At 44.9% G+C, this 27,303-nt stretch overlaps 1 protein-coding gene and 1 pseudogene across 5 annotated transcripts in view; one reads left to right on the top strand and one right to left on the bottom strand.

The window, feature by feature from the left end:
• The window catches only part of COBL (cordon-bleu WH2 repeat protein), a 1,669,181-nt gene that overhangs the window by 606,288 nt on the left and 1,035,590 nt on the right, over positions 1-27,303 (bottom strand). For all 5 annotated transcript variants that reach the window (XM_069613403.1, XM_069613401.1, XM_069613405.1 and 2 more), the window contains one exon: positions 7,458-7,655. In XM_069613403.1, the coding sequence (XP_069469504.1) occupies positions 7,458-7,655 (198 nt within the window). The remainder of the gene's footprint in view (positions 1-7,457; positions 7,656-27,303) is intronic.
• On the top strand, positions 7,242-7,331 carry LOC138481846 (U5 spliceosomal RNA; annotated as a pseudogene).

The following is a 27,303-nucleotide window of genomic DNA, read 5'->3' as shown; positions in this document are numbered from 1 at the left end:
TTATGTCTTTGTCTATAAATTACTTCTATAAGGAGTATTCCTCAGTGGAAGGGATTGTTTGGTTTTCATTGTGTGTTTACACATTACAAATGCTTAGAGGGTTGGTACTTGTCAATTGACAATTGTACCTTTTGTATGGTGTTATTTGCGTTGCAGCCTTTGCATGTAGTGTGCACAGTCAATGTGGCATTACACATACCCTTCAACCTTTTGAGTCAGCATAGCGGGTGTAAATAGTGGTTTCGGTTTTTGGTGGTTGAAAGCCCATTTAAGTCTAAGGACAGGTATGGGGCTTGGCTGGAGTATGAACTAACTCATGGCGGGTGACACCCGACAAAAGCGTGTGAGTGGAGGGGGTATGATTTATATGCCGACTTACATCCATGACCTGTTGTGCCACCCTACCACATTTGTGGTCTCTACACGCAACCGGGCAGAGTATGCATGTGACAGAGGGTACATGTGATTGTAAGAACAACATACACATGTTTTTGAATGACTCCTTTAATCTCTTATGATATGATATGATAGGTTATTTATAACGCGCTTAATACCCAGAAGTGCGGACCTGGTGATCGAACCTGTGTTGCTCCGCATCATCTTGCTTCCAGGGCGAGGACGTTGCCCCTGAGCTATCCTCCCGAGACAGACTACACATTCCCTCTCACTTATTCTCGGGCGGAGTGATCGTAGGCGCTACTCCTGCCTCACTACAACAAAAAGTCCTCGCCAGTATCATGCAAGGATTAGTCTACTTAACTACCACTCTTTCACTTCTGAAATAGCTTAGCCTTTCATAGATAGGTCTTGCTGTTTCTTTAGCTTTCTCCTTCTCTTATAGGTTTTAAGGTTAAAGCTCCGGGGATACCCAACCCCCAATATCATGCTGATGGTGTACCATGGAACTCGTTGAACTTTCTGGCCATTGCTGCCTCTCCTTTTCTAAATGATACTTCCCGGAATGTTAATGGCATGAACAGTTCCGTGAAAAGGAAAACGTTTCTCTTCCAACTAAAAACAGGGACTGCGGTGTGGCCCTCTCCCAGGAGCCCCACCTGCCAGAAACTGGAGCGAGCAAATAGGCAAGGGGGCGAACGGGCACAGAACTCCACAAAAGTCACCTATGGAACTCTAGGGAACACCCTGCCGTCTTCCATAAATGCTTCAATTTAAAACTGTTTAGAGTTTTTGCTCGCAAGGAAAAACGATACATATGGACCTGGGCTGGGTTTAATGACCGTGAATGCACAATAATAAATGAACACAAGCAAAACACCAAATCTGCTGACCTGATGCACACTAATAAGGGTGATCTCACATCTGGTGCAGTGCGGAGCACATTGCTTGCAGGTGACTGCCGTCCAACAATTGCCGGTTTCACGTTGTTTCATCCCCAGGAATTTTTTCGATAACATTTTTTAGAAAAATGTACATCAAAAAAATTCTTTGAAATATATGGGAGGTAGGATACGGGGCTATAAGGGATGTGGAGGGGTCGGCATAGGGTTTATAATTAAGGGAAGAGGGGGCTTGGTGGAGGGACCCCCAAATAAAAAAAAAACATACATTTCAATTCGTTTTAAAAAAATAATTTCTTTGAAAAAATGTACTTAAAAAACTCTCATGTCGATGCAGGGACATAGAACCCAATTGGCTCATTACTAGACAAGAGCATGAGTACACATGCTTCTGGTGTGAGAGATGGGACCACTCTAAAGATTCAGGTTGTCTGACGTGGCCGTAATTGATATCTGTAGACAGGCAAAAACCAACAGTGTGCCACTACAGCTACAACTCAGTCGTACACAACTCTCACTCCAGAATCTGGCTTTTTTGTGATTTCCTGTGAATTTGCAAGCAAAGCCACCCAGGAAAAGATTGGTACCATTGACTTTGCTGGCCCAGCTCTTCAAACCATCAAATGCTCTGCCGCAAATACCCCAACAATCAAGTGTTGCCTGAACACATCTCTACTGAAAAATGAACCGGTCAAAGGTACTATACCAATGGACATTTTTGATTTCCTGCGACTAAACACTGACAATGGATTGCAGTGCAGAGTGGCTCTCACTAAACACATTCCTGCATGGAGATTTCTGGCAACCTCCTCAATTTAAAAAGAAAGACTTGAGAAGTCATTGTAGTTGGGATGCAAAATAAAAAATCTGGAAAGAGAGTTTGCTAGCAAAAATGTAGAGTCAGAACTCAAGACAGGATTGGAAATAGTAAAATATGTGATACAAAATACACGATGCAAAAGCAAAAATGCACTCTCTTTCACCTGAAAACACCTGCTGGGTTTGAAAGAAACTAGATGGCTGTGTGGCTAAGTGGATGCCGGCTATGTGCAGCGATCTCATGTCATTTATGGGGATCCATATGCCAAGAAAAGGGTCAGTGAGGAACTGATTCAAGAAGAAATTTAAGATCTATAAATCCCTTCCCTACTGGAACAAGAATGACAAAACATAGACAATCACTTTTCCCCACAAGAAGTGGCGCACGTCAATCAAGACCCCCCCACACTGAAGATGTCAGGCCCCAATGTTTTTCCTGGCAAATTTTATAAGGCGTTGTGGGCATTGATGTGACGAATCCTTTAGAGTGTTTGATTACTATATTGACAAACATAACTTTCCTGGTGAAATGAGAGAGTGCATAAGATTGGTTATTCCTAAGGAGCGAAAGACCTTTCTCATTCTTCCAACTATAGAGCCATCTCCCTTCTTAACATGGACTCTAAGGTCGTGACAGAATTGTGGATAAACCGTCTATTCAAATCGGTGGGTTGTCTGCTCATGAATGGCCAGGATGAATTCACAGTGGGGATATTGGGCTATGACAATTTGAGGGAATTGTATGACATTCATGGTCTTTGCAGGACGAGTCAAGGAACCACTGTACCCCCCTCCCCCCAATATAGATGCCCAGAAGGAGTTTGATCATCTCAAATGACCATTTGCAGCACTCAAAATATTTTGTCTGGGTGAGAAGTTCAGGCGTGGCTTCGGGCAATTATTTGTGGCATCACAAGCCCGGGTCAGGGCAAACAAGACCCTCTCTGAAAGCTTGAGCTGGAATGTTAGAAAAGTCTTGACCATGGTCTCAGGGGACAGATTAACACAGTTAAAATGATGCTGTTTCCAAAGGCATTATGCATAATGTACAATAGCCTATTGATCGTTCCTGGGAAAATCTTCCAGAGGTGTGAAAGTATCCTCAAACATTTCTTATGAAGTGGTAAGAAAGCGGACTCCCCCCTTAAACCCTTCCTGACACCTTCTTCCCAAAGTGGATTTGATAACCAAACCTATGGAGGTACCTCAAAAGATTCCATTAGGTGCAAGCCAGTAGACTATTTCAACGTCTGGTGACTGTGTAAGTTAATTAGATTCACATTGGGAGGACTACGGACTAATTGATTATCATCAATGTGAATGCAATGTGGCTTGCCTAATGTTGCTCCCGTCACGGGTAGAATAGGTTGAGCGTCATCGAGCCTTAGATATACTTCTTCCAGCAGGGAGGGTTGGATTCAGCTGAGCCTCCAATCAGGCCACCAGCTTCTTCGGAACTGGCTTTATCAAGTCTAAAACAGCCATTTTTACTGTAAGGTCCACTGAAGAGACCAACCCCTTCTTATAACTGCTGCCAGGTCCCCTTCAGAAGATTTCTCAAATTCCTCCAGCTTGGAGGATTCACTTCATGGCCTGACAAGTCAGCATCATGCCTCGGCTAGCTGCGGTGCTCCACTGCAGAACCAATTCTTGGGAACGAGCAATTTCAAACTCCCCATAGTTTCTTTCTATGCTGCAGCTGGAAAGGAACACTGCAGCTGAGACTACCACTTTCTCAAGAGGGCTATGTTGAAGGCCTGTCCAATCATCGTGTTTGTCAACTGTGCATTTGTTTTTTGCAAGTGCAGAGCTTGTGAGCTGTTAGTGCACTGGGATCTGCAGAGCACTACAGAAAGCTAGCACACTACAAATAGCGGATAGGGAGATATGACAGGGCACGCACTGTGCGCTGATCTCCAGCAGTAAGAAGGAGAAGAATAGACGAAACTCAAAACGTGGATGTTATTCCCTGGCGGGTGTTCAATACGAAATCGAATGTATTCCGCAGTAGATGGTCTTTCGTATCAGAACGTCTTCAGATTTTGAGCCAGGCGAGTGCCTCTGATAAATCACCCGCCATTGTTGTTCATATGTTAAACTCTGTATGGCATGTCGACCGTCATAACAGTCTTTAAGAGACGTCGTCCTATAGTGAGATCTCGCCCCCTCTTGATCAGTGGTTAAAGAGTACGAAAAGAAGTAGTGGAACTATGTTCCCAGCTGGTCTGCCTTGCTCCCCACAAACCGCAACCCTGCGCCCTTCCCACACACAATTCCAAACAAACACACCTGCTATTTATGGGAATGTGCAGTGGAGTGCACTGAAGTGCATACTTCAACTGCTTCCTACACTTTTATTTTAAAACCTAACCATTCCATAACGGTTTCTTTTTAAAACAAAAGTATAGGAACAGTGAAACTTAAAAATAAAAAGTATGGGAGCACCGCTCCCGACCGCTCCCACCCACTTGGACCTCTGCTCTTGATGATGCGCCAGTATAAACTGTTCTCTGTTAGAGACCATCTATTTACCTGGAAGAACCTTTAGGAAGATATGGAACGGTTCTATGTCATTTACCGACAGTTATTTTTCTGATCAGTTTTTTAACAAATATTTTACAATTTTAAAAGTAATCGAAATTGATTTCTCTTTTTTTATTTTGGGGGCTTCACACCAAGCACCCCATCCCCCGTTGTTTTTCTCTATTCTCGACCCCCTATCCCTTATATGCACTTTCCCAACACCCCCTGTATTTTTAGATTAGTTTTTTCATAGAAAAACCCATCGAAAAAATACTGTCAATGAAAGGACGTCGTACATATGGAACCATCTATGAAAACTTTAAATAGTGAGTGCATGTACTTCCCAGAACAACCTTTCAAAAACAAAAGTAAAATAAATAGAATTAGGATAGGAGAAATATTGTTCAGTTGATGCTTTCCATGAACTGTGTACTATCGTGAATACATTGAGATGGCAAATACTCTGATGTGCAGGAAGTAATTGGACATAGGACAGCTATAGTACTGGTGTGAAACAACTCCAGAGTGGCATATGAGCTCCTCAATGCATACACTTGTAAATTCAGTGCCCAGTCCTGCTCCTTAGGAACTTTCTTTAGCTTGCACTGTTTATTGACAAAGCTAGGACAAAGGGTGTTACAGTTTGCATCAGCACTCTCTATGCTCCTGTATGATCTTCGAACATTTCGTAGCTGTGTATCCTTTTCCCATTCTACACCCAAAAGCTATGCCCGCAAGGCTGAATGTCACCCGTGCAGTGCAAGTTCAGGGACATCGGGTCTTGGTGCTTCCCCTTTTGATATTGTGGAGGGCTGCCAGTGGTTATCATCATGGGCAGTGGGCATGCTTTTCAACATTCTAAGGAGGGAGAGAGTAGCAGGTGAATCCAATGACACATGCAGGCCTATGCAGCTGCCTCTACGTCTCTGCGCGGCACAGTTTGTCACTACTCCTGGAAGTACAAATTCTGCACAGTTCCTCAGAATTGCAGGAAATACTTGGGCCTCATTATAAGCATGCAGTCCAGGAACTACGGGACCGGTAAGCATGCCGGTACCGTAGTTCCCGGAGCGCCATACTACGAGCTGTGCTCGCGGGTGCCTGTCAGCCCGCCAGGTCTGACCTGGCGGGCAGAGCGGCACCCATGAGCACAGCATGTCGAATGCACCGGTTGTGAATGGTGCTGGTGCATCCAAGCTCCCCATTCCCATTCGGCCCTATAGGGCCGAATGGGGATGGGGAGTCCCTTATTGCTGGCACCCACGAATGGGCAATTACCGTGATCGCCGAACTCGGCATCACCCGGTTCTTGCCCATTCGCGGGTGCCGGTAAAAACATAACTCTGGTGGCAGCCATGCCGGTTTTGCCGGCACGGCTACCGCCGGAGTTGTAATGAGGCCCATGTCTTATTAGATTTACCCACCCTCAAGAGTGGGGATTCCACCATAACCATAGAAACACTGTTGCAAAATATGATGGCCCCTGATGATCTTGGGTATATCTTAGAACCTCAACGAACTGCCCAGCCCGTCTTTGGTGCCGCTGCACTCACGTTGTGTTAGGGTGCTCTAGCAAGGAAACCTTTCTGTGGAAGTTGTGCAGTTTCAATGATGACTTGATTGCTCTCCAGTGTTGTTGGTAATGACTTTGAATTAATGAACTATTTATTTGTAAAAAATCAATTAAGAAAGGTTCAACAAACTAAACACAACATGTGTCTGGCACTAAAAGAAAAGTAAACAAATCTCATGTTTTGCAGTTTTCTACTTTTAACAACAAGGTGTTTGATTAGTACTTGGGTCACAGTGTTGGGAAAATGTATGAAAAATTATGGATTTTATAGCTATCGGCGACACAGCACACCAATTCATCTAACTGGGCCACAATGGACCTCAAAACTGGCTCCCACTGGCCGAAGGGATGTCGGACACTGCCCTATGGTCCTGCGGGCCAATCTAAGCTTCTCTCTCTGTGTACAGCGCTTTGGCAATCGACAAAAAAAGCGATGGCCCTAAAGTTCAAACCTTGAGTGTTTATATCTATTAAAAAACATTCACTTTTGAGTCATTGATTAATGTATATGGACAGCAGTGCATTTCCCAGGAACCACACGTTTCCCATCAGTGTAACCCCGTGTAAACCACTTTGATGGAGTCCCTGCTCGTTGACAATGGTTTCAAACAACTTATGAATAGAACCAAAGAACACACTCTGCATGAAAGATCTAATTACAGAGATAGCTGTCTCACAAAATAGACTCCTGCCACCAAAAACACTTTACACTTCTGTATTCATCTAAATTTCCAGCTCCGTAAAATGATCTAAGCCCAACCAGAGGTGGACTGGCCTATAGGGAACTCTGGAGATTTCCCGGTGGGCCTCTGCACCCTGGGCCTCTTTTGTGTGATATTTCCAAATTTTCTCATAGGAAAAGCATTGGGCTTGCTGAAGATGTGTCAAATGGGGCCACTTTGAATCTTATTTCCAGGGCCTCTTTTGGTCCCCAGTAATTAATTCCAGGGCCTCTTTTAGTTCCCAGTCCACCCCTGAGCCAAACCCATTGTATCTTCTTTGTGCCAACATACAATCACAGCGTAAGCATACTCTGGTTTCTCTTCAAACCGAATAAACCTTTCACCTTTCACTAAAGATTTCCGTGGAGAAGACGCAATCGCAGAATAACCTATACTGAAGTATGGAAGCACGCAACAATAACGCATCACAAGGCACATGGATGAGCAGGCACACAGTGGAACATGGCACTTATCAATCTATTTCTTGACCCTTGGCCCTGTCCAGTAGCAATCACCACATACCTTCAGAGCTCGCTTGTCCTCTCCGCTTTCCTCCGGGCCGGAAGCCCGCCGGGTCATCCCCGCCGGCGGAGGCGGCGCCCTGCGCTTCTTCACCTCTGATCTCTCCGTCATGCCCGAGATGTTGGACAGGGACAGTGAAGTCCCCAAACCGAGGGTGCGTGTGCTCGCCGATGGCGAGTTTGGAACTGTTGAAAAGCCCTGCAAGGAAGTTAAATAACAGTTTTAAATCGGGTAAATCAAAGTGGGGAAGAGAAGTGAAAGAGCAAAAGTCACTGTTAACGAACCATAAAGAAGAGCAGCAAGGGTTATATGTGAAATAATCGCTGGATTTTTTTTAGGACTGGTGCAATTATATAAACAAACTTCCATCCAAGAATATTTGGGGAAATTGTTGGATAGTGCCCTTAAAAAAACATCGAGTCACCGCAGAGGAAGCACACTGTGGTGTGGAAGGGGGGGGTGATTTAGGACACCTAAACACACTGATTTGGCTAATGATTTTCCCTTTCAATTTTCTCTTTAAAACATTAAATAAAAGCAATTGAATTCACACATCGTCGCACGTCTAGAATAGTTATCAACTCCCCATCCGTTCATCCAACAGTCTGTCCATCCGACGGCGGATACATTCATTCAACCACAAACCAAACACAGGCATCCGCCAGTCCAATAAACCGAATCCGCCATGCACCCATCCCTCACATGCAGTGATAGGGAAAGAGGTGGCGTTAGAGGACTCCAGCTTTCAACTTGCTCTCTAAGTGAGATTGCTTTGTCAAGTCTATCCCTGGCTATTATTATTCAACTTCTAGTATTATTCAACTTCTGTGACTGTCTACGTCTGCCACCTCAACTGGGAGCGTGTGCCATGCCCTGGCTACTGATTAACTCATAGCCTCAATGCCCCTCTTCTGCTTAACCATCCCCTCTCATAGTGTACTTTCCCAAAAAGAGGTTTTGCTTGGTTAGCTGCTCTAAAACAGCTGCCACCTTCAAGAACAGTCTGGGTGATTATGTAAATGGATCCCATTGTTCTTTCAGTCAGTGGGGAACACCAACCCCCTACATGGTCTTCTCGTCATCTGGAAATCAGCCCACCAAGAAACTCTCCCTGTGCTCCTACGGACCGACGCACATAACAGTACTCCCACTTTTAGACCAGTTCCGGGCAGGGCTAAATCATGTGAGTGGCTTTAATCCCTAGGCCGCTGATTCCATAACAAATTCAACCCCTGATCAGTTATGTTTGTTATGTTATGCATCAGGCTGGTGCTGTACCACCACAGCTGTCCACTCGCTCACCCTGCATTAAGGATATCAGGCGGATGCTTTCACCAATTGGCTTGTTCCCGCAGGCGCGAGTGCCGCCGGACACCTCCAGCCCTATCTAATGGACACTAGCCTCAGCTACCACTGGGCGGCATTTGTACCCGTTTAAGTAACATTTTATTTCTATTGTGTAAGAAAATCAAAGCCTGACAAAAACATAGTCAAAACACATAATTAGACTGGTCTGGCATGACTTTTTTCCACCTTTGAACGGAACGGTACTAAAGGAAAATGTCGTTTTAACAAAAACGACATTTTCAAAGCTCGATTTAGAAAGACTGCTCTATGACTGCACAGAGCTGTCTTTCTAAATCTAACCGTTAAGCAACTGTTGCGCGCGCATGAGTGTGCGTGCTGGGACTAACAGGCGTGGCCGAGAGGAGCTCGGGTAGACGGAAGTGAGGTAAGTGTGTATGTGTCTGTTTGCATGTCTGTGTGTATGTTGAGGGGTGGTGTTTGGAGTGTGTGTGGAGGCGGCTGGGGAGAAGGGGTGTATGTATTGGTACGTGCTAGTAGGGGAGGGTTTAGGCACAGTTATGGGGGAGAGGGTACAGGAATAACGCTGGGGCTCAGGGGGGAGAACTCCCACAATTTAAGAGGTGGGGGGAGCTGAAAGGGGGTGGGCAGGGGGAGGTTGAAAAGTGATATTGGGCGAATGTTAAATGCGGCACCAAAACTTTGTGCAGAGTTTAATACTCGACAATATCACATGGTACCTCTTCGAAACCCCTTCATCTATGGATTCTGAAAACAGCTTTTTATTGATTGTAATACTTTCACTTACACAGAGGTCGGGCAACTGATGTATAGTTGTTAGCCTTTTCCCTGGTCCTTCTTTTGTGGCCTATGATCACATGTGCCAATCTTCAATCCTCCAGTGCCACTCCTGTTACAGCCACCTGATTAAAAAGGGTTTGCCACTGCTGTTGCCAAAACCTCTATAAGCTGCTTCAATATCCCAGGATGCGTTCCCCCTGGTCCAACTTACCCCAAGCACTTCATCTTTTGCAAGCTCCAGGATAGGTCTATTTTTGGAACTGAGATGGCATCCCCGCCCTTTGTGCCGTGGCATGCCTGTGACTCCGGCCTCTTGCATTCTGTAGTGACTACTAGGTCAGGAGGACGTGCCTTCTCATTGCGGCCTCACAGCTCTGGAATATCATCCTCCTTAAAAGATCGCATGGGTACAGAGCTCCAAAGTCATGACTATTCATGAACTAACTCTTCCTGTGGCACCGCTCACATCTGGCTCAACATCAAGCGTGGAGAATGCTGAGCTTTAATAATAATATCTTCCAGCAGGTCTGGGGTTGTCCCAGAGGTGGCCCGGCAGGCCGGAAGTTTTCTGGCAATGCACACATAGTCCCGGGGCAAGAGGGACAAATGTGGGGCTGGAACTAAGATGCACAGAGTGATGCTGGATCGAGCTTCGTAAGGAACCAGCGGGACTCCATTCAGGTGAAGAAATGCTTTGTTTTCTAGGAGATTAATATTCCAACAGGCCTGGAGAATCGGGTCTGAAACAAATGCAATTCATTAGTGTTTCTAGAGCGAGTTTAGGACCGAATTGCCTTTCAAACTGGATTTTTCCTCCAGAGATGCAAAGCTCTGTCCTTTGCACATTCTCACCCTCCCCTCTTTTTACGAGGGACTTAGGATCATCTAAATAATAGCTTGGCGTTCACTATCCTCCTCATCATGAGAATGAAGGGTCTTCAGCTAAGTATTTCATCTCGGTTATGCCCATTGCCCATTCTGGGCTTGATGGGAGGCACGTAAAGTGCACACTAACATGAACACCCCAAAAGAGTGTACATTACATTAGGGTGTCAATCTAGATAGAGTGCAATAGCAGGTGAAATCCAAACAGCCCTACATTTTATAGTTTTACCACAAACACAAAAAATCTCTTGTTTGATTCTTTTTCTCTGTAGACATGTTTGTCAATGCTAAGAATTAGGAGGTCATTACAACCCCGGCGTTAAGGGTTAACGACGGCGTTAACCCTTAACGCCGGATTCCCACTTTAACGCCTGCTTTTGGCAGGCGTTAAAGTCCATGGCGCTAACCCGCCATGGTGCTAATTACGCCGCCGTAATTTACGGCGGCGTAATTAGCGCCTTCCCCACTCCCATTATGCCCTATGGGGCAAAAATGGGAATGGGGAAGGGAAAATGGGAAATGGGGATTTACCGCCCCACTCACCTTGGAATGAAACGTAGTTTACACCATGGTGGTAAAGTTGGTGCACTTAGCACCAAGGTTGTAATGACCGCCTTAGTCATTTATTTTAGATGTGATGTTATGCAGGTAACTTAATATTTTGATGATTACGAGAGTCACTTTAAACTTCTTTTTAACTGCACTTGAGGGTTTGATGACGTGAAACGCTGCTCGCGACCATTGATGCATCTTTCAAACAATGCAGATAAAAGAACAATCATTTGCTACTTTTGCCATCATCTCCGGGGACTTCTTTAGATTTGGAGGCTTGTGGCTGTGCAACCAGCTGACCCCTTCTGTAACTCTCTTCTTTTATGGACATAGATACACCCTTAAGACAAATTCAGCCCAAACGTTTAAGGCACATATATATATCTATAACTCTGCTATGCGTGGGCCGCACACTTTGGGAGAGCCACGATGTTAGTGGATTTTTGAACAGCCATGTGCTGCGCAAATATATGGAATAAAAGATACCTGTTATACCGGTTCCCTGAGGAATCTTTACTGAATGGGGGAGTGCTTTTCAACGACTGCGGAAGCAACAGTCTTATGAACATATATATCTATATATAGAGATCAATTAGGCATTGAAAGGGTTAAAAGAAAAGTCTGACTAGTCCCAATTGTAAACAAGCCTTCCGATGAAGATCGAAACAGGTCTATTGCATGCAGGGATTTGATAGGCCAACTGATGTTCGGGAAAAGGGTTGCATTGATATCTACCAGGTCTGCTGACAAACATACACCCATTCTCAATGCATATCTTTTCTTAAATATGATTATATGTATCGTGCATAAAGTGCAGGTGATGGTTACTGGGTATGTGGTGGATTTCAGTCTGCTAGGGGGAATCACACAGATTTTGTGAAATGTTAGGAGCTCCAGTAAATGGATTCTATCATGAAAGTCCGATCTGCTAAACAGTCTCACTTTCAGACAACGCTTTGTGTTTTACAAATTGGTGTTGGTGGGTTTGCACCCAGGTGGCTCTGCCTGCCATTGGGTATAACTGAACTTACCACCATCCATATACAAGAGGCCCTCTGTACACTCGCTGGTTTGCCTCAGTAATGGTCATGCCAGCAGTGTGCTGGCAGAAATGGGGATTCACTTTCAGAAAGTGCCCCAGATGATTTGTTCACTAAAAATGGGTTTGGTTGCCACATCTAATACCAAAGTGGTAGCAGTCTACACATTGGAGGGAACATTCAAGAATATTTTAGGAAGGATGTTTCACTAGCATGCATAGAACCAAAGTTATTCTACATTTCACATTGCCCTTTTATGGAATAAAAACAGGAATCCAACTGAAAGTAAACAAGCAGTTCTCAATATAATTGGACATTAACTAGGCCTGGTGGCAGTTTGATTATTAAATAAATATAAGCCATATCTGAAGAGAATCAGGACATTGCAGGCAGAGAAACTGAGGGGTGAGATCCAGAAGCTTGAGACAGTGGAGGGTAAAGAAGAGGAGGTGGTGGTGGTGGTGGGGAACCAGGTGTTAGCAAGGGAGAAGAGGCAGGAATTGCGGTACTTGGAGATGGGGAAGGTAATCGCCAGCCTGCAATTCTTGAAACAAAGATATTATGAGAAAGGGGATAAGGCGGACGCCCTGCTGGCGGCTGGATTGAGGGGTCAGCGGGCAGAGAGGTGGGTATCTGGGGTCAGAGTCTCGGAGGGAAAACTTAATTCCCTGGCTGGAGAGGTGGCCCAGGAGTTTGACACCTTCTATGAGCAGCTCTACGGGCAAGAGAGGGAGAAGTCAGACGAGGTCCTAGATAGATATTTGGGGGGAGTGCCACTTCCGAACATACTGGCCAGTGACAGGGTGGGAATGGAGAAGTCGATCACACAGGAGGAGTTTCTGAGGGCAATATCTGCAATGAAGCTGGGTAAGGGTCCGGGGGAAGATGGGTATACAGTGAGGTTTTACAAAAGCTTTGCAGGGTCATTGGCACAGTACATGGCCAAGTTGTTCAACCATATCCTGGATACAGGGAAGGCTCCAGTGTTGTTTGGGAAGGCTCTAATCATGGTAATTTCAAAAGAGGGGAGACATCCTGAGAGCTGCAAGTCCTACCGTCCCATCTCGCTGCTCAATGTAGATGCAAAGATATTTACTCGAATACTAGCCACGCGTATGGAAAACCTTATGCCCAAACTAGTCCACTCAAATCAGGTGGGATTTATTCAGGGTAGGCAGGGCGTGGACACCTTGCGTAAGACACTAGTTTTGATGGATGCCGCAGCACGGAGAGAGGGGAACCCGGTGCTTGTAACCCTAGATGCCGAAAAGGCCTTTGATCGGGTGGATTGGAGGTTTTTGAAGGGAGTTTTACAGAAATGTGGGCTGGGGGACAGGCGTATGTGGGGGATACAGGCGCGTTACGCGGCTCCGGCGTCCAAAGTGACAGTAAATGGGAGGCTGTCAAGAACATTTGGTCTGCACAGGGGGACGAGGCTGGGGTTCCCCCTTTCACACGTCCTATTCGCTCTAACAATGTAAGTACTAGCCGAGAGGCTAAGGAGGGCCCCGATGGTGGAGGGCATTAATATGGGCAGTTTTTGGGGTTTAAAGTCAACAAGGACAAATTAGAGATTTTCTCGATCACTTTGGGGGAACCCAGACAGACGGAGGTACTTGGGCAATTGGGGCTGCAGATACAGCTTGATAGTATCAGATATCTGGGTATCAATATTGTTAGGCTGGGGGACGACCTGGGAGAAGCCAACTATCCTCCTCTCTTTGACAAATGATTTTCGGAGATGGCAACCTGGGGTAAGGGACAGCTGTCGTGGATTGGGAGGCTCAATGCAATAAAGATGAACCTCCTCCCGAGAGTCCTATACCTTTTCCAGATGCTACCGGTCCGAGCCCCAAAGGGGCTGCGCTACCTATGGCACAATCGGAAACCCAGGCTGGGATACGAGACGTTGATACTGCCAAAAGATCGTGGAGGTGTGGGGCTCCAGGATTTAATGTTATATTATAGTGCAGCACAGTTTAGGGCAACAATCCCACATTTAAGGGAAGATCGGGAGAAACAATGGGTATTCCTGGAAAACCAACATATTCTTCCGGCGACAGTGGGGGAATGACTCTGGGTCCCAAAGGGGAGGCTTCTAAGGTGAATACGTGAACATCCCTTCCTTGGAGTCCACTGGGAAGTGTCGAGTATGGGGGAACGGAAAGATGGGATTACAACGTGGTCCTCATCAATGAGTCATAAATGGGCACCCCCGTGAGAGACGCTATACCAGAGGTCTCCAGGTACCAGGAATGGTTTGAGGGTGGGCTCACCAGAGTGGGGCAACTATGGAGGGGTGGGAAATTTGGGAGTATCGAAGAGTTGGAAGAAGCCTTGAATATAGGCAATCTCCTTGTGCTCCTCTATCTTAGGCTGAAGGGCATCTTTACTGCAGAGTAGTGGAGGGAACTGATTGACAGAATCTCACACCAGTGGAGAAAGTCGTAGACAGGCAAAGGGAGATGCGGGGCCTGATCTCACGTCTATATTGAGCTTTGCTAGACACCAAGGGAGGGGCAGTGCAGGGGCTGCGTCACAGATGGGAAGGGACCTGGGTTCAGAATTAGACAAGCATCTCTGGCAACAGATGTGTCAGAGAGCTTTTAAGACATCTATCTCTTGTCAATATAAACTTCATGGCGTGAAACGATTACATCGGTGGCAGTATGACCGAGGCAGCTATCTAAGATGTTTTCCACAGTGAACTCCCAATGCTGGCACGGGTGTGGTAGTGTTGCAGACTATTGACATATGTGGAGGGACTGCCCTTGGGTACAGGTGTACTGGCCTGAGGTTTTGGGTGGATTAAAGAAAAGGGGGTGGAGAACTGGAGCTTGACCCTATGCTGATACTCTTTGGTCTGGAGAAGCGGGACGATAGATGGTGTGCTCTTCCCCAATTGGCACACTTTCACCTTTTGGCTGCTCGTGCAAACCGAGCCAGATACTTGAAAAGGGCAGTACTGCAAGAGATGTGTATCTGATGGAAAAGATCACTGCAGCGTTACATGAAGGGTGGTGGGGGGACGGTGGAATCAGAGTGGCAACAATTCGGTAATACCTTTGAGTGATGCTGGGGGGAATAGAAGACCTGGAATGTGGGGCCTAGCTCAGCCCATTTAATCGAGGGATGATCAAAAGCTTAATTAAGGAATGCTATGATGGATCATGCGCCCTTGAACCCACACGGGTGTTGCTATATTAAGCAGTGACTTTGTGATCCGACTGAAAGAGAACTGTTCCTAAGAGCGGGGAGGGGGCAAGAGTAGGAGGGGTAATGTCGTTGTAAACGTTTGTCACAATGTTATGTTCTTTATCACGGGATATGTTCCCTCAGACAGATTCAAGTTCTTTGACCTTTGACTGAGCTTATAAAACCAATAAATTCAATTAAAAAAAAAACACATAGAAAAATAAACCAAGCGACTGGCAAGGGGAAAAGGAGCATTGTTTATGCTCAGCATGTCATAAGAACGAGCAGCAGTTATGTTTCTCTGTAAAAGGTGTGCGATACAATAACATCAATAATAAATAAAAAATAATGAAATAAATAAGATGAGCATACCGTGCTCACACTGGTGCTGCCACAATCATTTTTGTCATCAGTAGGTGAGTAACCCACTTCTACCCTATATGTCTTTATAGTCAGAAGAAGTGCTCAGCATATGGCTTTTGCCTTTGAACCATGTATTTCCTTGAGCCTGGCCAGAAGCAAGATGGGACGCCTGTGTCCTCATACATCCATTCTTTATTATAAAGGCAGAGCAATAAAAGAATACAAAACACGCCTTGATGCTTTTGCCTCCTTGATGATGGTGGGGCGTCAGAAGGCCCTGATGATAAATAGCAAATTAAGCTCTGTCTGGGGATCCCGGAGGCGAGGAAGCGTTGCACTGAATCTCTCTGAACATGCGATTTCTTGGAGACCAGGGAATCCCAGGATTCTCATGGATGCCACTCTGGTTGACTTGGCAATCCCATTATAGAATTTTGAAATCCCAGGAAACTGGAGTGGATGTTTTATTAATTAAATTATTTGTGTATCATTTTGAGTTTTGCAATGCGTTACAATGCTACCGGGCACTACACAGGTGGGGTGGTAAGAAAGAAGGTAGTAAGAAAGAAACCACTGCCACCAGCCATTCAAGTTAGTTAGTGTGACAAAAGGTTACATACGAAGTGGGATAAGGAGTTACTATGTAACCCCTCCGCCTCCCCAGCACTCCACATAGGGTGGTGTGTGCTGGACCCACAAAAGAAAAGTTAAGTAAGACAAAAGTCATCTTACTATTCTAAGGAACAGTAATTCACCCAAGAAAGTGTATCTAAACATTAAGAGAAGTCCAAGGGGCTTCTCAGTGGCACTGCACAAAAGGTGATGTGTGTCACCATGCAAAAAGCATATGCCTATGGAGTTTGCCAGACCCCATTAAACAGTAAGAAACCAAAAATCCTAGTTAGAAAAGCCACTGAATGGGGAAAAAGTCCCACTTAGGAGTACAAATTAAAAAGCCCCGGGTCCAGCAAAAGAGCTGGGGGTCTCTAAGGTTAAAGGGAATTGGAACAGAAATGAAAATTCTCCCTAGCACTGGTCTCAGCAGGGACATGGTGATGACTTATAGTACGAAAATGAGGCCTCTGGGGTCAAAGTTGGGCCTCTCGTGGACCTGCTCATCTGTACCAACCACGCCGCTTGATGTTGCTCTAGGAAGCCAGAAAAGGAATCTCGCAGCACAGATCATGTAGCCATCTGGCTCGTTTGAGGCCGTCTCTCCTCCCCATTTCTCCTCCTTTCCCCTGTTCACCCCTGACAATGTTTCTAGACAAGTCCAATCTATGAAAGTCTCATCAAGGCAGGTTCCCCCCTGCTCATCCGGAAATGTCAAGGACCACATTGACACCCTTGCTCCAGCTTTGGGCGATTTCTGCAATCACTCCTTTGCTACTGGAACTGCCCCTCCCCATTAAGCACTCTCTTGTGCACCCCCTTCTAAAGAAGCCCTTGGACGATCCTTCCTCTCCTGCTAACTATCACCCGATCTCGATCACTCTTTTCCTGAGCAAACTCTTGGAAAAGATGGCCATCTCCCAGCTTAATCTACATACTGAATCTGTTGGTTGCCTCCATGACCACCAGTCTGGCTCCAGAGCTGCAAGAAGCACGGAAACTGCTCTCCTGAACACCTGTGAAGACTTGCTCTCCAATCTTGACTCTAATCTCCCTTCTGTCCTCATTCTCCTTGATCGATCCTCTGCTTTTGACACGGTCAACCATGCCATCCTGCTAAATCGTCTCGGGGACAACCTGGGTATTACTGATCAGGCCCTGGCCTGGTTGACCTCCTTTCTCACCGATCAGCCCTCTCAGGTGCAACTGGGGTCTTTCCTCTTGTCTATCTCTCTCTACTTGTGGTGTACTTCAAGGGTATAACCTCTCTCCCTGGCTTTTCAACCAATACTTGCCACCCCTCGCCCACTGCATTGCTGCTCTCTGCTCCAATTTCCGGTGCTATGCGGATGACACCCAGCTCGTTTTTAGGTTCCCCTCTGTCACATCCTCTCCCTCTCTCCTCTCTGACTGTCTGTCTGCAATCCAGGAGTGGTGTGCCGCCAACGACCTCTGCCTTAATGCCAGTAAGACAGAGATCCTCCTCATTGGCTCACCCACACCTTCCTTTCCTGTCACTCTCTGGCCGGTCTCCCTTGACCCTCTTCCTGCTCCTACTTGTGAGGGTAAGAACCTCGGGGTCATCTTCGACTCCACACTTTCCTTTTCTCCACACATCACTGTTGTCTCTAAGATGGCAAAAATACAAACTGCACCTCCTCAGAGGTATTCTTCCTTTCCTCTCCTTCCCCCAGAAGCTCACTGTCTCTAGAGCTCTGATTCTCTCTAGGCTGGACTATGGCAACAGCCTCTTTCTAAGTCTGCCTGCAACTACTCTCCGCCCTCTGCAGATCATCGAGAACAGGACCGCAAGACTTGTCCTCGGCCTCAAGACCTGGGATCGTATCTCTACAGCCCTGAAATCTCTTCATTGGCTCCCAGTGGCTGCAAGGATTAAATTAAAGACTCGTTGCATTGTCCACAAGGTCTTCTGGGGTCTGGGTCCACAATACCTTCAACTGCCTCTTCGGAAATACCTACCTCCTCGAACCCTCTGATCCTCCACCTCCAACTCCCTCAGGGTCAGTCACTTCTCCAAGCAACGAGTTGTGTGTAGATCTCTTTCTTCGGCTGGGGCCTCCCTCTGTAACAGCTTCCCTGCATCTCTGAAACTTGAGGAGAACCATCTTCGGTTCCGGAAGCACCTCAAGACCTTCCTCTTTGCTTCTGCCTTCGCTCTTCCTCTCCCCTGCTGATCGCTGTCTGCTTCGGCATTGGGCACCTGGCTACCCTCTGTTTTCGGGCCCAGATCCCTACCCCCGAGCCGCCTACCTGCACTGCCTCTTCACATCCCCTGCACTTGGGTCTATATCTACAACCCTACAGTCCCCTTCCTGTCCTTATTAGACACCCGTGTATTCTTGCACTTCCACATGCTGGCTGCACTACCTGTTATTGATTGATCTCGTTTTAGCACTTTCCAGTCTTCCCCTGCCCCTTGCACTCTCTCCCTCCCCTCGCCCCGGCACTTGCGTGTCCTCAATTTCACTGGGCCTAGTAAGGTCATTGTTTTTGTCCTCCCTCTTTACCCTCTCTTGCTCAGTCGCACTCTGAAACACTTGTGTATGGGCGCGATATAAAAAAAATATCATATCATAACTGCATTTGTGGTTGTGTTTTAATCAAAACGAGCGAATGAAAAATTCTGAAAAACCATTTCCATAGCTGTGCCGCCCCAGGAACGAATAAGAAATTTTAACAAAGATGTACAAAGAAACCACCCAGTGCTTTGCAACCCAGAGTGGGACCGAAACACATCAGTGAATTGCTTTTCACATTCATTTGAGAAAACTGACCTTGTATCTGAGGTCCAGCTAATCTTTTTTCGAGATGATAGAGCCTTTTTATGCTGTTGGGATGTTGATACAGCACTATACAAATGTTTTTCAAAGCGCTTTCTCAGACAAATCCCATGAAAGCTAGCCCCGCCTAGCTGGGAGAGTGTGTTTGCATGTTGACGAGCCCAATGGTTTTATGTATCACCCAGTGCAAGATGCGTGTGACAAGTTCATGCAAGCTGACACCAGCTCTTTGCTTCCATTGGGAAGCGAGCTTCCATTGGGAAGCGAGCTTCCCAGTGCACCTGCTTTTTACACAATATGTGCCTTTGATGGGCAGCAGATGTCACTGTTCACTGCGTAAGTTAAAATCTACTTTCCACGCGTGTTTCGCAGCAGAGACTGAGTGGAATGAATGCGTGAATGAGCTGGCGTGCAGTTCTTGAATACCGCCGTGTGCTGCACCAAAGTGCTCGTCCCCCGCTTGGACGAGATCAGTCACCACGGCCTGCTTGTGTTATTTTCCGCGCGAGGTAAACAGGATCAGTTCACAGGCTGTAGGACTGCATCAGGCTAGGGGGCGGGGGCTCTCGCTGGCATTCAATGCAGCGTTCTCGGCGTGGCAGCGATATGTTCCCCTCTCCTGGTTGGCATTCTGCGAGGTCCCTTCGCCTTGCAAGTGCCGGATGTTTTCTTCGTCGTGCTGAGCTCATCAGATCACAAGTAGCAGGTTGCCAGATGATGTCAGACGATGGAAAGCTCGCGCCGGCCGTTTGTGCGCCACCTGGTTTGGTCATTTGAGGAGTAAATCAGGTGGCCTCCTGAATGGATAGCCATGCGTTACTTTCACTCACAGGTTGTGCAAAAAGACGGCTACTCAGTCTGTCACGTTGTATGCATCATTTTTAAAAATATCCAAGTCTTAAAAATCTGCTTTCTAAGAAATGTGTTTTGGTGATAGATCTAAATCGATGTCTCTCAAACCTCGTTCACAGGTAAAATATTTCATAAAATGGCGACGTCCCATGTTTACTTTTTTATTACATTTCATTTATATATTTTAAAGGCGATTTGGCTCCTTCCTAGCGCACCAGTAAGACTGCCCCGCCTGTCCCCAGTGAGCCCCGCCACCAGGCTGCCAATAAAGAAAATCTCTTAAAACTCTGCTATGCTCTTGTCCTTCCTTGGGTCAGCGCAGAAGTGTGGCAAAAAAATAATTGGAACTGTGACTCCGACAGGGTGGGGGTGGGGGGCAGGCGAAAGCGAGGAAGGCGCTACACGTTTCAAGGAGTTGTGGATGGGCCAGAGTGACAGCCAAGTGGGTGACAAGCAAAAGAAGAGTCTCCTCCGCACGGTTCTTCATTACTTTCTCCTGGTTGATCGGTAACTTGAAACATTTATATATGGCCTTGTGAAATCAATCACCTCAGCTCGCTTATCTTAACTCTACTGGAACCCATTCTTAACACCTAACTGAACAGCAGTTGCCTCAACAGGGCACTGCCACTAGAAAAACATGTGCTGCCAGGAATAGAATTTGGTAATTTATGACAAAGCCTGGATCCCAAGACTGAGCATATTTTTTCACCTCTGGTCTAAAAGAGTCTGATGGATGGAAGAGTCTATGGTCCTGAAGTACCCCACAGGATTGCATTTCAGTAGTCCAAGTCGTAACCGTAGATTTCACTGAATGCCGTTTCCACTAAAGAAATTTCACCGAATATATTTCACCGAAAATGGTAGGGGAAATGGTATATGTGTAATGCATAATAGGCTGCGTGTGGGATAAGGATATACGTTAGGGTAGGGGGAGCGGTGAGAGGGGCCTAGAGGGGTCTCCCCTGCATAAAAAAATGAAAGAAGTAGAAAAAGTAAGAAGTAGATTTCGTTTTTCTGAGAAATGGATTCGGTGAAATCTCCATTAGGAGAAATATATTCGAAGAAATCACATACATCCAGTCCAAGTGACTAGTCACTAATGCTCCTACTGTAACTGCACACCTGTCCAGTGGCATGAAATGGCAAATCCCATGTAGCCGCCTAATGTTAAAATAAAATCCTCTGGAGATGGCCTGGGCCTTTATCAACTGCAACATGTAAGCATTTAACCTAAAAATCAGGAGGAGAAGGGGTGTTGCCAGAGGTAATGTCTTAGTGTTAGCAGAACCTCCTCCAGTTTCCGATAGTTAAGATGAAACCAGATAGAGTGTATCCAGGCTGAGAGGTCATCCAGGCTTTGTGAATGCTCAGTGAAACTGATTTTAGTTTAGTTATAACTGCTGTAGGATGGTAACATGAAGAGGTATGTTTTAGGATTGGTACAAATGGTTGTAAAAAGTAGCAGAACTGTTAAAAGTTAAACAAAAAGTAGTGGTACTCCAATTCCGATAGCTCCCACTCACTTTGACCACTTCCTTGGGTTGTGGGTGCAATCTTTGGGGTGCTCTGAGAGGACTACATGGAAGGGGCGCGTGCCTCGGTTACCACCTCAACTTCCCACATTATTTAGACCATCCAGCTTATAGCTTTTTGCAAAAATGGCAGTTTAAAAAAAAATGCACTATGCCGTTTTCTAAAAAAAAGCCACAAGGAGCCATGGTCCGAAAGGTTTTTGTTGACAAAGTAATGAAATGCGCAAGCACATCTTATATGCAGTTTGACATGAAATGAGCAACAGGGCAAAAATTGCGCTAGTTCAAAAAAGATACATTTTTGATGCATTTTTGCACCATGGTAAAGTTTGACCATTCTGTATGAGCAGTAGGGAAAACTTTGGCCTCGTGCAATAATTCATCTTTTTTTTTTGCACATAGGCAATTTTTGCCCTGGTATTAACATGCCAAACTACACTTGTCATGTACAAGGGTTTTAGAATGTCCCACTGTTTTTAGAAATAGGGAAAAGTTTGCCCTTGTGCCAATACTGTGCAACTTTGCACTTGCACCGGTGCAAAGTTTCTATAATCTGGCCCATGGTCGGTAAGTGGGGTATAATATAAATTGGGCGAAACTAGAAGCTATATTCTGGAGAAAGATCTTAAGGCTCCCAGATTCTTATCCGATGGCTAGAATTCTCTATGAGGTGGCAACCCAATCCCTATCTTCGATAGTGACATGGAAACAGCTCGACCTACTAAGAAAACTTCTGACAAACAATGAAACGCCAGCAACAGCAATTTTGAAAAATAATCCAACTGCTCTTCATAATACATTTTTAAGGAAATGGAAAGATCATTTGCACCAACAATTAAAGGATGAAGAAATATCACTCGAAACCCTCATGAACAGACCACAACATCCAAAACGCAAATTAGCAAATACAGACTGGATCCGAACATGTCATGCCAAAACCCTATATTTAAGAAATCTGCAAAGTCAATTGGACATTTGAGCACTAAACGAAATTCCGAAGTACATGGAACAGTTTCCTGATAACAATATCTGTACAGTGTACATGGCAATTCGTTTAAATAACCTACCTACAAGAGACAAACTGGCAATGATACGACAAATCCCGAAAAGTGACAACTATTGTCGTTTCTGTAAAGATAGAGAAGTACCAGAAACAATTTATCATCTAGTAATGATCTGCCCAGAATTAACGACCAAGAGACTGAATTTTGGTAACTTTTTCAAAATATCGAGTCAACAGATGGACACGGATTTGCGTTGGTCGTTATTATTGAACGGACGCGAAAACAAACTAATTTTCACGATAGCTCAATACTTACAACATATCTTGGGATTGCAGCCTGGAGTTCAACAGAAAGCCAAGTGACGATACTGACGACTGGCCTAATTGATGCCGAAAGTGTTAACAAGAGATCTTCTTATTGTCTCTACATTCCTTTTTTTTTCTTCTTTGTTTTAGTTTTTTTTTATCTACTCTCTCTAGCTCTCAATTGAACTGTTATATTTTATAATTTTGTGTATCACTGAGTTTTTAAAAATGAAATGAAACGTTTTTAACAAACTAAATCATTTTAATAAAAAAAAAATAATAATATAAATGAAGTTAGTGTGGGACTCGTTGGCGCACCAGGGAGAAAAGTCTGATTGGGTTTTCAAAATGTTCACTACTTAAATTAATTAGGTGCAATGTTTCCCACGCATATTCATAGTGGCTCGAAAGAAAACCTGATAGGATTTTATTATCTAAAAGGCAGAATAGCCAGCACTATATAGCATAATTCGTGTGTACATAGGTAAACCCAAAATAGATGTTGTGCACCTGAAACATCTATTTTCTAAACCTGGCTTTTCACTTCTTTTCCACATACGCATTCATATGTTAATTTTCCTAATTTTTCATAATCATCATTCACAGCTGTCGGCTCATGGCACTACATTGTAGTACCCTCCAAGACACCCACACTCTGACCGGATATTTTTGTGTGTCGAATGCATTGGCTGGAAACATTACTTATATTATAGTGTTAATGGTTGCTACTGGGGGCTTAAACTTTCAGTAGTGGCCCGATTGCCCAAGGTGATAGGACTGAGCAAAGAGTAGGCCTTCAGCAAGGGCTTATGACCATTACTGGCCATGGAAGCCCCACACCTCCGCAGAGGCAATGAACGGCATTAGCACTGCAGCAAAACACGGCCATAGCGCTTATCACATTCATGCATACAAAAGGTTCTTTTTCATGAAAGGAAGCGTATGGCTGTGTGTTCTTTCATGCAACTGAAGCGAGCCCTGACAAAACATGGCAGACATTAAGCAGCTTTAGATGCTCACGGGTGAGCCATTTTCTCTTTCCATGCTAAATTTCCAACAGAGGAAACTGCAGAGTGGCCGCGGATAGGGATAGTGGGGGGTGATGTCTGAATTGAGTGCCAGTGAGGGGGCGAATGGCGATGAGGTGGTCATGAGCGAGAACAGAGGGGCCCGAGACAGTGACCAGGAGGCACAGTGAGGAGGGTGCCGCAGGGAGTAGGCTTCATAAGGAGAAGAAGCGGTTAGCTTTCTTAGACTATGGATTAATCAGCAAATACAGCCCACCATTCAAGGGAGCAGATTAGCTGCCCCGCGCAACAGGTGCTAATATTGGATGAACGCCCGCAGTGCAAGGGACTCTTCAAAAGGATTCTGTTGCAGGGTCGTAGGCAGAGAGTTACCTTGATGGATGCTATTTAACTCTTGCTAGTAGCCTCACAAAACCTAGTTGGCTTGTCAACAAAAGCTGCCTTTGACTTCCTAGGCCTAGTGGGTACTAAAACATACTTATGTGACAGTTGTATATCCTTGTCTTCACCATTTCTGATGGAGAGAAAGCTGATTATCATAAAAGAATCGTAACTCAACATTTCCACTCTTTCCTAATGCCCAATTATCCACTGTAGTATAGGCACTGAATGGCATCCAGAGGCTGGTGCCAGGCAGACAGTTACCTATTGTCATTTGTTCAGGCTAATGTGTGCACTTCAAACCAGAGCATTGGTATTGTAGCAGCTTGGACACACAACTTTGTAAAAATTGTTGTAAACTGGGTTTGAACCTCTTCACCAGTGTGCTACTTTTTAAAATTTCTATGTTATTATTGTATCTGTGTAGAGGTAGGCATCATAATAACTCACAATTATAAATGTTTCATAAATCCCATATTGATCCAGAGATACAGCAATTCTATAGTTGGATTCAAACTTGCCTAAGTGGGGTGAAAATATAGCCCCAGAGTGACAGAGATTGAGAGGCCATGCTAGCCCCCTATTGTGAGAGAGAAGCTGGCTGATGTTGGGACCCATTGGAAAATGCAGGGCAGTTTCAAACTTTGACTTCCGACATAAGGCCTACAGAAGGAACAAAAATGGGCCGCCCTCAACTTTGTCAAAATGTAAAGGCCTACTTGTAATATCTGTCTAAATATAGTATTGTAGTTATAAACAGCAGGACCAGATGCGATACAAAAATGTCATGTTGAACACATCTTTTCAATTTAAAATGCTATCCTGACAGGATTATGCATGTAGCTGGTTGCTGCTGCTTCCTCCTCTGAACTGCTGTGTATCTGGAATTGTGACCTTCAGACCTTTGGGCTGAGGCCCTCTAAGAGAAAAAGGCCTGGATTTCAGTTAAATGCTAAGAATCACAGAGAATTAGATCAGAATGGTGGAGGGGTAGATAAGCTGGCCAGCAGAAATTACCTTTAAGTTCAGGCCTCCCAATTAACTATGCATTAGTGGCCAACAGAAATGACCTTTTATGGGCTGACTCGACCTCAAGAAATGGCTTGCAGAGCCATTAATGGATCTTCAAACATGTAGAAAGACAGGCCCTGTTGCTAAATAGATGTTCGTGTCATGTGACAGAAGTGAAATGAAACTTAAGAAAAAGTTGGGGCTATGTTGAAACAGATGGGCACATGTGAAGCCTTGGCTGACTTACATAGGATTACATTTTCCTTAATAAAAAGAGCTCATCCCACACTCAAATTAAAGGGGATAAGAAGTCCACCGGTACCATGTAACTATGAATTCTGTGTGATGTATACAATGTGAGTTATGAAGAAAATTATGATTCGGGCCTTCTCATAATTCTGAGGAAATGGAAAGTTGGTGTGGTGCTAGAGGGGGACATTAATATTTGAATCTTGAAGTGTTGGATTGTTTACTATTTTTGCTAAGGAGCAAATAGAAAAAAATGGTAGCTCCTGCCAGGATGGGCGTGCCGAAATAAGATTAGTATTTTTCGACACGCCATAAAATATAGAACTCAATTATATAAATATGTGCCTGCAGTTATCTTAAAAATTAGGGTAGCTGCCATGTTGTTTTAGGAACACTAAAAGTTAAACCCACTTGTTACTTTGGGATGATGAATCTTTCTCTTCCCTCAGCCTCCATCTTCCACACCTCCCAACACCTTGTCCTATCAGCAGGCAGTGGGCGTACTGGGGGGAGGGAGAGAGAGAGCTAGCCAATCGGTATTGTGGGAATTATGATAATAATGGAGTATCACCAGCCCTATAAGAGATCAGTTTTCAATCTGAGAGGGACTTTTTGGCTTGATTTTTCCACTAGATTACTGGAGGTAGTCTCCTTCTGGACTGTTGTGAGGAACAACTAGCAGAGAGGCAAGGAGACATACCCAGGACCTCAGGGTAAACCTTGCCAGGAGAAGAGCTGGTTACCTGGAAAGGCCTTAAACCTTGCATGGGAGACAGAGACTGGGAACCCTAGAAGCTAACCCCCATAACCAAGGCCTCTTGTGTAAGTAGATGATTCCAAATGCCAACAAAAGTGTTGGGGGGAATCAGCCAGCCTTAATCTCACTCTCGCTTTGCGGGTAGTGGTGGGACGGGGAAGAACCGTGGCACATTTTATTAAATATAACTCAAATTAGTTCCCCATAGTAAACCACCCTATCCATTTAAATTGAATTGTGTGGGAGGGAATATGCCAGCTTAATCTCCATCTCACATAGAGGGAAGGGGGTGAACTGGGAGACCATTGGCACAGTTTATTTAATATAACTCAAATTAATTCCCCCCATAGAAACCACTCTATCCATTTAAATTGAATTGTGTGGGGAACTGCCTGGCTTAATCCTTTCCATTAAATTGTGGGTGAGAGGGTGAAACTGTGTAGATCCTTAGCACATTGAATTAAAGTTAAATCAATTAATTCCCATATAGAAAAATCATGGGAGGAGTGTTTTTAAGAGTTCAAAACTAACAAAGTTCATGCACAGTGTGTTAGAGCCAGTATAGACAATAAAGTACTTTGGTGACTCTACCTTTCCGAAACCCCTGTCTTCCTTATCGAAGCGGGTGGCCATACTCCCAAAAAAAGGTACCTTAAAACTCTGCCATTCAAGTCAGCGTAGAGTGTGCAAAACAAAATTTCCCATTTATTCACTTGCATCCCAAATCAGAATCCCAAGGCCCAGAATTGTATTCAAATAAAAAGCCCAAAACGGTTTTCCCATTGAGTTCCTTTTCCAAACTTTGCCTTTCAAATAAAATGTCCAAAACGATTTGTCCATTGTGTTTATTTCCCCAAACCCTGTCTTTCTATTAAAAAGCCAAAACGATTTTCCTACTGTATTCCTACTCCCTCTACCTTGCCTTCAAATTAAGAGGTCATATATAACTGATGCCTGGGGGTGCAATGGGTTGCTGGGCGAAAAGAGCTTGATAACAGACTAAGCAATCACTGTGTGGGTTATATTGATTTATGGGTTCAATTACAAGAAATCTGATGTAAAGTGATAACTGACCATCTCTAAATATTTTTTTTTCCTTTGTGTTGTAGTATCTGAAGGTCAATTAGAAATATACGTCAGTCAATTGGTGCAAGTAATTTGAAATTGTGA

The sequence above is a fragment of the Ambystoma mexicanum genome, chromosome 5p, assembly GCF_040938575.1.
Source record: "Ambystoma mexicanum isolate Mex_15411 chromosome 5p, UKY_AmexF1_1, whole genome shotgun sequence".
NCBI lineage: Eukaryota > Metazoa > Chordata > Amphibia > Caudata > Ambystomatidae > Ambystoma > Ambystoma mexicanum.
This window is presented reverse-complemented; position numbering and strand designations above follow the sequence as displayed.